We start from the raw sequence: 12,634 nt of genomic DNA on the forward strand, positions 1-12,634 counted from the left end.
AATGGTGCAGACAAATCGTGTGGTGCAGCTCCACATGATTTGTTACCATGGTAACGACGCCACCATCACACCACAGTCCGTGAACATGGAATGGGCAACCATGGAGTGCAAACTTCCTTATGTCAGTGGGTGAGAGAAATGGGGACGGGATACCGTGCAAGATTCGAGTTCATGGGGTATGTATTAGTCTGCAGTCCCCATGAACTCGAATCTTGCACGGTATCTGAGTTTACTCAGCAAAATCTATCCGACAACATATGACAATAAATGCCCGCTATGCGGGGAACACGCTACGCTTTACCACGTTACATGGGCTTGCCAAAAACCAAATGTAGCACCCGTACACAAAACACCAACACCGCAGCAGTGGAAGGCTGCGCTATCTTGTTCGAAGCCTGAAGAACAGCTCAAGCTGATCGACAGAGCTCGCAATATGGCAAAGGCCACAGGGGCCCTGGACTTACGCCCGGAAACCTCCTTTGTGAAAATAAAATTTTCATTCATTCATTCATTCATTCATTCATTCATTCGAGTTTATGGCAAGTATTTTTTCCTTGCATTTTAAAATTTCTCTGCTGAAAAACTTCAGACTGCGTAACCCTATCACTGCCGTTGTTGTTGCATTTATCTCCCCCACTGTCAGTCTACGCAACCTGCAGCAGAAAGACAATGGCTAGAAAAGCGTTTGAGGGCTCGTTTGCGCAAGGCGGCATTTGTGCAAGATATACTTACCGCGAACTATCCTTGGCGAGTTCAACTGACCTTTGGGTAACGACTATCTGGCAGTTGTCGTGGGCCGTCCCCGCGGGTATGTGCCATGAAAAAATGTCGGCCGATGCCGAAGATAGTGGAATCTAGAAATGTGGGCTGATCCCGAAGTAAGTGCAGTCTGAAACTGTCGGCCCTTCCCGCGGGTATGTGCCACTCGGTATTTGCCGAAGGTGCCACTGGGTATACGCCACTGACATACCTGCCAACTCTCCTTAATCTTCTAATCTTTCGTAATGTTTACGAATTTGAGCTGGCTTAATGATTTTAAGAAAGTTGCGCCAAATTTTACGAAACATCTTGTTCATAAATATTTTCGCGGTTCCGTCTGCGAAGATATCTTCTCACATATCTTCGCATGGTCGAAGGACAATTGAGGGATGTTTGATTCATGCAGGTTATGTCAGAGAAGTTTCTACACTGGGCAAATTGGCAACAACAATGTCGCTGCAAAAGTCACTGGTTTTTCAAAAACAATGCGCTGCTTGTCAGTTTGTTGCGACCTGTGTTCTGCATCTAAAGGTAAATAATTGTAATAAAATGCGCATGTACCCCACAAAAGCTTTGCGCCCAGAGCAAACTTGGGTTAATTTATGAGTGTAACAACAACAACAATAATGCGATGCGTGGCATTCCGCATCAGTTGACAACACCTCGCATAGGCATTAACCGTTCGCTGCAGAACAGTTACATGAGTCAGAAAAACCATTCTCCATCAAAGGGTGAATGCTCCGCATTACGTAGGTGCCAGCTAGGATTGAATGTGTATAAGCTTTTTTTTTATTTGCTTAAACTCACCTCACAAAATATTGCATCTGGGCGAGACTGCAGCTTGAGTAGTGGTGACTGGCCGGACCCCTCTTGAAATAGCTCATGAGGTAGCCATAATAAACTGGACACATCAGTGAGTCTGGTTTACCAGGATATTTAGGCTCAGGAGGCGACCCATCGTGCGTTGCTCCTAGCCTGAAACAAGATGAAACCAGTAGAGGTAGTCAAAATTTGTCACCAGGCGAATTTCATGTCACTAAAGCGGCTTTGAGAACTTTGCACATGCAAATTATCGTGCATGCACAACGTAGTGAGTAATTATCCAGTGCATTCGTCACAGCCAGTTTTTGTTTCATCTGTTTTTTTGTAACTCATTAAGTGTGGCTTTCTGTAATGTATATTTCTGTCTTCTAACTAGCGTAGCAAGTATTAGGAGGGATATTTTTATATTTTGTGGTGGCCTGCCTTAAGGCACAGTAAAAAAGATATAAAAATTCATCTAACCCCACATTGTGCAGAAAGGCCAGTGAGGTCCTGTAATGACCGTTATCTGGAGACGGTTGCCGAACATGTGGTGTTCCCGGGCAATCCCACTACAGGGTGTGCCATGGTTTTTGGAATGGTGTGTGTCCCAGCATATCGCTCACTCTGCTGTAATTTCTAAGGATGTTGGTCCAGCCGCTAAACTGGACACCAGAGATGCCGCAAAAAAGAATTTATGCCAATAGGCAGGAAGCGTGAAGTAAGCTGGTACAGCCCATCCCCTCTGCCTATGCGACTAGTCCAATGAAGAGGCCAAATTTCTTCTCAAATGTATTCAAGCAGAACTTTACGCTGCATGGTCATATCATTAGACATTTAAAATGTCTTTGCTGGTATACCCACTTTTGCTCCCAATGGTACATGTAAAAACGGTGCCGAGTGCACATGCACTGTTTGCGCTCGGTTTTGTTTCGCAGAAAGAACGTGGAAACATTCGGAGATAAATTTGAAGCAGGGGATCGGAAACGTAGGCTACACTTATTTCGAAACGTAAACTTGAGCTTCGTATTAATACCTCTAGGACTCAAATATAGAACCAGAGCTGTCTTGAGCAGATGCTTAAATTTCATAGGCACGTAAATGAAATGAAAATTTTGGGGTTGCACTTACAGGTGGCCGATTTCGTGGGCAGCGGTGTCAATCCCACTGTAGGTCCCAGCCTTGTCTTCGCCGAGGGCGACGCGATATCGGGCACAGAGGCCGCTGTTGTAGCCAAGACCTTGATAAGAATGAGAAACTTTAGCAAGGCTGCAAATTGAGCTGTGTAGTTGGGATGATCGTGGGTGCGCCCCTGAATTCGGCAGTACGAGAGCGCTGTTTAGACATAAACGCAGTCGACACGAGAAATCTACAAAGCTTTCTCATTTGGAAGCACCTTGACGCACGAGTAAGCCAGCCTTCTGTTGTGTTGCACGAACAAAAATTGATTAAAGTGTGGAATGTGGAGTGTACAAATCCTGTAAGGTTACTTGGCTCTTTTGACATGAGTGCTTTTTTTCGTCAATGTATCCGCCTTTTCTTTGTTCAAAGTAAGTTATAGTAGCATGAGTAATAATACATATTTACCACATTTCACAATAAATTCTTATTTGTGATTCAGCGGATGTGTCTCTCGGGCATCTTTCGGTCCCTGCAGGATTGCGCTGATATCGCTGTCGAGAGCGATAATCTATGCTTTGTGAAAAAATCAGGAGTGACATGGTCGATGGGTACGGGAAGTTGCAACGCGTATATATGTGAAAGCTCCGCCGAAATACTTTCGCAATATTTGGCAAATTGAATTCCGATTTATTTCAGTACGCCAGATGAACACTATTGGTGTGAGGGAGGCGAAGCAGGTCTGAATTAATCTTCCCCTCCATCTCGAGGTTGACTGTTGTCTAGACAAATTTGAGCATACCCCCTATCTGTACGCCGTCAGTGTCTGGTGTATGAGCATCCACCACTTCCGCTGGTGTTTGAGGTCATTTGATGGCTCAGTCCTTCTACAAATACTTTATGTTCTATATAAAGTTCAGGGCACTACAAATAATGACCAGGCTGAACAAGAACATCACATTGGACAATTGACGACGACGCATTAAGCCCTGTATTGCCTCACCATGAACGAGTTCACATTGACTCATTGAAATAAAGGTGGGCAGCATTAGTGCTGCAGAGCTCCTTATGACACAACTTTGTCGCGGTGTTTACAAAGACCTGAAGTAGTTGAACACAACATTGTTGTTAGTTCTTTTTGAGTAATAAGTAGCTTTATTTGTTGATCTAAACTTCAACGCGTGCGCTACACACTTCCGGTAGCCTCGCTGCATATTAGGATAACTACTGAAAACTTTAAAAGGGATGTTATTGAAGTACTAAAGCGCCAAACAGACGACACAAGAGACAGGGACGAGCGCTTCTTGTGTTGTCTGTTTGGCGCTTTAGTACTTCAGTAACATGCACCAACTACCCCAACAAAAAGTTCTGCTTTAAAAGGGATGCTGGACATTCTTTGCACATCATTGGCCCACGCTTCAATTTAAGAAACGATAGTATCTGCAGCGTGTCACCCGTATATCCTGTAGTTAATTACGACGTCAAGAAATCGCATACAGTTAACTTGCTGAATTGATGTTGTTCCAGTACTGATCTTCATCCACATAGCTCTTTGCCAGATATCTAGAAACATCACAATATGACGATTTGTATGTTAAAATGGCTAAGTCTGTTTACGGAAAGTGGGTCGGTACAAAGAACAGTCCTTTAAGGAAACAGTGTGAAACATTTGTGCGGCTATCCAGAAAGCCAAAGGGAGATGTCATTCGCGTGATTCGTATGTGTATTGTCTTTTATGCATCAGTAATTATGGCAATGGGCAAACCAGCCATGGTAACACTTAGGATAGTGTGGGGGAGCAAGCAGTACATTTTCCTGTGGGACAACAAGTGAGACTGCCTATCAGACACACATCACCATTCTCAGTTTATTCTGTCTGTCACCACTGGACTAAATTATGAAACATAAAATATGAGCTGTAACATCCATACCCGCTAGGCGACCAATTTATAAGAGGCTCTACAGCAATTTCGAGATCGCAACATTGCTTTTCGGGAATGTTTGTTCCACCATACACGTCATTATGACTATCGACTTTTTTCAGGATATGACAGCATCACCGGAGCTAATGTCTTGCTCCTACTAGGTTTACCGCGCAGTTACCCACGCCGAGCTGGTGTTCACCCGGTAGGGATAAAATCTCCGTGAAGTAAAGTTGGAATTGATGCAGTGATGACAGATTTTGTCAAAATAATAACCAAGAAGCCGAAGCTAGGCAAGCTGGAGCCAACAACGTCGTCGTCGGCTTCCTAAGATGTTGCGATGTGAATAGAAAGTTTTGAGGGAACGGATATAATTGCCTGATGCGAGACAGGGATAATTGAAGATTGCTGAAGCAGATTGTCCTCCTGTAGTGCGCCTAATATAGAGGCCGCTGCTGTTGATCCGATTTCATGCCGGGATAATTAGGTTTCCGCTGTAAAAACGCTTAGGTCTAGATAGCACAAAGCATTGGCAGGTTCTAGGTGAGAAGGTTGTTTCTGTTACTCGCTTCTATTTATTTTAGAACTTATCTGGAAACGTTAAATGTGTTACAGTAACGTAATGTGCAGTGAGCGTGTAAAAACGCATGCAGTGATGACGGCAGCGCATAGTAGCTTAAAAGCATGTCGAAATGAACATATTGGTTTACTGTTGAAGGAAACACATCTTAAGTATTGTGGAGTGGAGTGGTAAAAGAAATATTAAAGCTAGTGACAAGCATAGCAAGAGCAAGCTGATAGATTTTAGTGAGAAACCTGTGAAACCAAAATTACAAAGATGAATAATGACATCAAGGCAAACACTGCCGTATGAATGCGTATTACGCATAGCAAAAGCCAGCTTAAGAATTCTTGTGATGAACCCGTGCAGCTGGAATTAAAAAGAAGCTTACTCGAGATATCGACATGGAACGCTGCCGCGGGGCATACGAGCTGCCCAATATAAATTTTGTTTATGCGACAAAAGCGAAGTGCAAGAAAATTGATTTTTTTTGCGAAAGGAACGTTTGCGTGGCACATGCGAAAACAACTTGTAAAAATAGTTGATAGAAAACAACAAAAATTTGAGATGTTTTCTTAAACCATTGATTCTCACCTCTCAATGTGCGGTCTTGCCTCCCGTTCCTGTTGCCGTACAGATCTCGGCTAAAGCAAAAGTAAAAATTATGCCCGGTATAATAGTGAAGACCCATTTTCACGGTTAACGCATGCTCACAGATATGCATATACAAAATCACTTACCCGGACATCAAGTATAAGATATCGGGGTTCCCGTGCCTCTCCTTGTTTTGAGTAGCGTAGTTATTCAGCTCTGCGATAGTCTCTTCGGCGCTTACAAACTGACCTTTTGATTTGAGGTACGGCTCACCCTGGAGAAAATAAAATGAATAAGCCAGCCTTTAAGTGAAGACCTATGGGGGCTAAATATAAAAGTGTGCAGGAAGAAAAAAAAAAGCACGCACCTCACTCGTTTCCACACCGGTGAGCAGGAGTTGAATTCTGGGTTGGTTAGTCTCAGCAAGCCAGAGGTTAACCTGAAGACATTTCAGAGATACATTCACAACAGAGTGATATTACAGTGGGCTTTAGGTATACAGAAAAAAATTTTTCTATCGTGTGATGATTAACTAAACGAAAATCGGGAAACACTTAGCCTAGGGGGCATAATTCTTGCCACCGCGAAGCAGCATATCTACGTTATTTCTGTGGAGTATATTATGGTTAATCAAACAGAAACGTTATTATGACATGCTTTCATGAGCAAGAAGACAAATTATGGCTCAAGGCGCACAGAGATAGGCACTGCACTAAAAGAGTATCAATAACTTAGCACATGCCACGAGGAAAATACAATGCATCACGCTTGACATCACACTAGACGAGAAAAAATCGCTGATAAAAAGGTTTGCAATTTCCACTAAATATGTCACAGGGCAGCGTAAACGCACAAAGAGGAGCAAGGAAAGATAGATGGAGAGAGTGAGAGAGAAATACGGGAATCTTTTCACTCTAGAACTGTCTGGCCACGGGTTAAAGGTTATAGGAAATGAAACATAATAAAATATTTCTTGAAATTGAATAAAAGAGGACGAGAGAGAAGTATTAATAATGTGTGGGCAAAACACGATGCATCATGGGAAAACTCAAAGTCTCGCGAAGTCTGCACGTTGGTTGTGCATGACCGACTGCCCAAGCCGGGGATCGCTCAAAGGAATAAGATATTGTGATGTTTTTTTTTCTCCATTCCGTTTTGTCTCCTTTACACACGGCAAATGCAATTCTACACCTCTTTTCTCATTCTTTTGTTCGGATCACGTCACAAGAGACACAATTATAGTCTTGATTTCAGAAATATTACTAAATACACGCCAAAATGAGAAACATTAGCCTAATTGACTTAAAAGTAAGTTTCAGGAGTGGCGTAATAATTTAAACTCAATGACAGGCTGAAGGTACGTCCGAAGTATCCTTACATTAATAAAGTTGTGTTGGACCGATCAAGCAGTTTATAGTAGTCGTCCAATGTGTCTAGCTGGTTTTCGTATATTTCAGGGTAATAAGGTTCGCCGAGCATAAGAACGTGGCAGCGAATTTCTCTGGTGTCAATGTTTATTGCCGGTTTGTTGCAGAGGAGCTCACATGAGTGAGCGCAGCGGACGCATGTCCGCATGCTCATCACTGCTGCAAAAACTGCCGCATGTACTTCCATAGCGTCGATGGGCGCCTTTACAGAGAAAAAAACACGCTTTGCAAGCGATTCTGTGACAACGTGTGCTTTTCGCAAACGGATCAATGGCACACTTACGCTCCGTTTAAGTTATGGGTGGAAATGAGTCAATGTTGCAGTTTTTCACAGTTACTAAACATGTCGAAGTCAGGATTACAACCCACAATTTAACAAAAACATCAACTCTTCTCCGAACAGTTAGATCCTAGAACAGACCGCTGGTAGCGACACGATAATCATTCAATGCGAAAGAAGAGCGCTGCGTGCACGCATGCGTGCAGATGGATCACGTTAGAGCACACGTCCTCAGTGTTCGCATCTACCCGCCTCTTCCGGGGACCATCGGCTCCATGATTAGCCGGTTCCAATAAATTGTCGCCAGCGGCAGATTCCTCCCTTAAGCCGCCTCCATATAACTGGCTACCCAGACGACCGAGCAAACCTTGCCAGCGTCAGTTCAGCGACTCGTACACTGCGAGCGTGACGGCAGCATTCCTGCGCCAGCACAAGTTCCACGCCTCTACGGTCTCCAGAAGTTTGACATCAACAACCCAGCTATCTGGTTTACACAGTCAGGCAGCCATTTCACCAACAACGTGGATACCTCACTGCTACGCTATCACCGCGCCCAGCGGGAGCTTCCAGATGGCCTGATCGAGCAACTCCGACGGCCACCTCCATGGCCGAACACGTATGAGGACCTGCGACGTGCCGTCATCAAGTACGACGCTTCCTGCAGCTCACGACACTGCCATCCTCCGCACGCCTTCACGACCAGCTTCATCTTGTCAGGAGTAGCCAAATCCCGCGTCTTTGCGTCCCACTCTGCCAGCGTCCATCCGTGCAGCTCGTCAACACGCACAGGCCCAGATTCTCACCTCCCTTCAGCACGTGAATCGTCGCCTCAGCTGATAAGCTCCTGTTAACTTTCTATTTGCAAGGAGGAAGCTAGGCCAATCACAAGCCTTCTCCTCTTCTTCACGGCCGCCTTCATCTTTCTTAAGCACCGCGGCAGGCTGCTAACCTCTCGTATTCGGGAACCTCTCTCGCTACCACTTTGGAGGCTGCGTCACTGGCTCTACCAGGCGGGAATTTTTTTTAACGATCGCACGAGGAAGCCACGGGCTCCAGCACTGCAGATCTTTAATCGACCAGCGCAAGCTTCACCAATAAATCGTGGCCGTGGTGGCTCCCTATCCTCAGCCACCGCCACACATTCTTCAAGGCTCCATCAGTTATAACCCGATAGCGTTGAGGGCCCTGTGTCGCCGAAAATCCGGTGTCGGTGTCATCGTGGGTGTCGGCGTCCGTGGCGAAGAAAATCATCCCCCAACCTAACCGACCGCGCTGGCCCTCCACGTGGCGCAAGGTGTTACTGAAGGTTAAAACCATCCCCAACCATCCCGAACGCGCAGGCCCTCCGCGTGGCACAAGGTGTTAGTGAACAAAAATTGAATTTCCCACAGTGAAATCTGTCATAGAAATGCTAAAGTACGACTTAACCAGAACCTACGGACATGGTGGCGTCGAACTTTAATTTGAATGTACGAGAAAACATAATTCTCTTACGAGGAAACTGAAACATAAACCCCCTTTTCCAGCATTTTACCATACCAACAGCGGCGCGCTCGAGTAGATTACTTGCGAAAATCTATCCAGATGGCGCTCGCATCCTCGGCTGGTCCGATTGGGACTTCGCAGGTCGCGGCCAGCTGGACGCTACTCTAGCCCCCTCTGCCTGACCTCGGCTCCCCCCCTCACCCTACCCTTGTCTTCAATAAAGTTTATTTCCTCCTCCCTGGGACTTCGCCTGCCAATGAGTTTCTAACAAGCAAACGAATAATAAAATGATAAAAAGGTCCAAGGGCAATCACATTTTAACATAAGACTTATATTGCCCCCGGAAAAACGTCTTCCCAGCAATGCATTTCTGTTTAAAAGTGAAGCCGACTTTAAGGGGATCGCTGTAAGATTGCTCTTGGTAAGCTTTCTCAGGTTCAGTGTTGCAGTGAAGCATGCTCATAAAGAAAAAAAAAAAAACACCGCATATCCACGGGGTGAATGATGATGAGTGGGCGAAGCTCCGGAGGAAATCATCGGTAAACCGTGAATCTTCCATGTAATTCGCCCAGTCTCGCCGCACTAAATCGAACGATTGACTTCCACCAATGACACGCGCCATATGTGACGTCATTCCTATTTTATAACAGCGCCCTTCATTATAATTGCACCATCTCCCGCTTAAGGGGACGCTAGCACAAACGCGTTAGAAACGTGCAGTACTCTCTAGTAAGGGGGAGAGGCCACAGCGTCTTACGCACTCTTAAAGGCGAAGCTTAAGCGTCCTCCAATTTTTTTCGCTTGCGCACAGGCGCTAGTGACTATTGTCGCACTGTTTGCTGTGTTGCTAAGAAGCAGTTCTTTCTTTAGGCTTCTTCGGGAGACTATGAATTGATCGTACCGTTATGTAGACCAAGAACAATAACTTGTAAATTGTATCTTAGATACTATCTTAGATACTCTTTTGGTATCTTGTATCTGTAACATGATACGTCTAGCAAGACGTGTATCAGTATCTGTGTTTCCGATGCATGAATTAATGTATCATGTATCTAAGGATACAAGATGCAAGTATTTGCGCCGCCATCGTGCAGAGGCTTCTTATTGACGTTTTTGTAACTAGATGGTGACCCGCTAGCTGGTCGGCAAGCAGAGCAGCGACTCCCATCTATTACAGAAGCTACAAGCAAAAACTGCTGACATAGCAGCGTATAAAGAGCTTTCATGTTTAGCAGCTAAAGCAACCCCAATAAATTGTTTCGGAATGAAAATATTATACTTTGAGCACGAAAGCAAAAATGTTGAGATAATATTTCATTCAAATGAAACGAGCTTGCTCGGAGTTAAGAAATTTCCAAGCAAAAAATTTTGTGCATGCGCGTTTGCGGTTACATTATATAGACCTATAATGAGAAATTTGCGACTTAAGAGACAAGTGAAAAGTATCGTATCGGATACAGTAATTCCGGTAGTATCTTGCATTTGTATTTTCAATCCTTGTTGCCCGAGTATCTTGTATCACGATACACCTGCAAAGTATCTTTGCCCAGCCATGTATGTATGTATGTATGTATGTATGTATGTATTTATTAACACGAAAGTGTTTTATGCCGGGGTCCACCAAGACTTCACTGACGTATTTCCGTCACGGAAATACGTCATAGAACATAATACAAAGAAAGAAACCAGAAGAAAAAGTTCCACAAACATGCAAAATTTGGAAATCGAACCCACGACCTCTCGGTCCGCGACGATAGATCGCCGAGCGTTTAACCCATTGCGCCACAAACGCATTTGCAGAGAGCTACACAGACGCGCCTTATATATCTAACACTCCTCCGTGTACCCGCGCTCTTGCTCGGGGCGGTGCCGCCGCCTACGAGCAGAAAAGAGAAGTACTGCATTATGACACTAACGCGCACCGACAGTGAACGCTTCGGTGGTCTCAGCACTACGACGCCTCGATGCCAGCATTCGAAGGGACGCTGGCATCAAGAAGCACTACCAACGCCGTAACACGCTAGCACAAACGCGTTAGAAACGCGCTAGGTGGCGTTCACCGTACTCAGCACAAGGGAGCGTGGCCTCCGCAATTAGCTCTGAAAATGTTTCTGAAGTTGATCGCGGAGGCTGCAATTACGACGTGCTGTACGCGCTGATTTGACTCGGTGACGATTCAGTTACGTGCTTTGTCTTGCGCGTTGTATTAGTGTGTCAGTTACGTGCTTTGTCTTTCGCGTTGTGCTAGCGTGTGCAGCGTAGTGCAGCTTCCATATGCACGACGGTTGCTTATGGTCATCGACGTTGGTAGTCGTGATGGAGGAGACGTGCCACCAGGCGTCAGCGTGGGTGCATCAACGCCTAAGGGCGCTTTAGCCACAAAACACCAATAGACATTATATATCAATGTGCAATAAACATTACACTACTTCTGTGAAGACACGTTTCACTTTCGTGTTCTATACCGATTCCTATATAAGAGGGATCAACCACATTTTTTTTCGCATTTCGCCCCAATCGAAAGCCAGAAATTACAGTACACACTGCCAGCCGCGGCCGCCGCGGCTGCTGTCAGTGTCCGCTGTCATTTCAGCGACCACAATAAATATGGTTCACGCAAAAGGGAAGGCCAGGAAACGATATCCTACATGACGGTTCTTGTCCTCTGGCGTTCGTGCCACATAGAGCCCAATGTGGTCTGTAAAAGTAAGTGGCTTGTGAGCACGGATCAACAGTGCTCAGGTCAGTGCCTAATAATTTTGAAAACAGAATATCCTAAAAGTTTTAGCGCATTTTATATTGATATAGAATATTCGCATTATTCGATCCCACATGGGTGAATTGATGGCCAGTGTTAAGGAATGTGTCATGGTCGATGATGATGAACAATCTTTTTTTGCATGAATTGTGAAACATCGATCTCAAGTTTTATTGAGTTGCTCTCAGGACACAACCCTAGACTTTAAAATCTAGGGTTGTGTCTTGATGTGGAGTCCTCTGTGTGCAACGTTCTGGGATATGGATTGAATCCTTAGACGCTCCAATATTAAGTGAAAATATTATGTTTAGGCAAGCATTATACAGAGCTGCAACGTCACCTTCATGGAATTAGAATGTGTTTAGATATGTGGATGACATTCTAGCTTTCACTAATGCTGATATCACCTCCTGCGACGCTGTGAACATTTTAGAAGCTTTAAAACGCTTTTGTATTTGCACCATGATAACCAAATGAATTATTTGATCTCAGATTGGTCTTTCAACTACATCACTTCTGCTGATTACTGACCCAGATTTGTTAAGTGTATTCTTGGTTACATGACGGGCCACTCGAAACTGTTGAAAGCAGAAATCGGTATAGCCTGTTCGGGCTATGCGCTGAAAAAAATTGTGTGAACATCTAATCACTTGCCGGTCGACTAGTTGAAACAAGCTGGCTATCCACAGGATGCCATTACATCAGATTGTGTTAGTACTCTAAGTAAATGAAAGGCATCGAGCGAAAGGCACACAGTCGTAGAGATGATCACACGAAAACGCTCGAAATAATTCCGCACCTACACATGACAGCTCACAAATTCGAGCGAAAGGCACACAGTCGTAGAGATGATCATAAGAAAACACTCGAAATAATTCCGCACCTACACAGGACAGCTCACAAATTAAAGTATGTAGGTGCCAGATA

At 44.7% G+C, this 12,634-nt stretch overlaps 1 protein-coding gene across 1 annotated transcript in view; it reads right to left on the reverse strand.

The window, feature by feature from the left end:
- The window catches only part of LOC119465284 (venom metalloproteinase antarease-like TtrivMP_A), a 46,115-nt gene that overhangs the window by 5,595 nt on the left and 27,886 nt on the right, over positions 1-12,634 (reverse strand). Inside the window, exons 7-11 of the mRNA XM_049656666.1 lie at positions 6,125-6,196; positions 5,904-6,031; positions 5,758-5,807; positions 2,692-2,800; positions 1,567-1,734 (exon numbers count right to left, since the gene is read on the reverse strand). Coding sequence (XP_049512623.1) covers positions 1,567-1,734; positions 2,692-2,800; positions 5,758-5,807; positions 5,904-6,031; positions 6,125-6,196 — 527 coding nt within the window. The remainder of the gene's footprint in view (positions 1-1,566; positions 1,735-2,691; positions 2,801-5,757; positions 5,808-5,903; positions 6,032-6,124; positions 6,197-12,634) is intronic.

This window comes from Dermacentor silvarum, chromosome 9 (assembly GCF_013339745.2).
Source record: "Dermacentor silvarum isolate Dsil-2018 chromosome 9, BIME_Dsil_1.4, whole genome shotgun sequence".
In the NCBI taxonomy this organism is placed as follows: Eukaryota; Metazoa; Arthropoda; class Arachnida; order Ixodida; family Ixodidae; genus Dermacentor; species Dermacentor silvarum.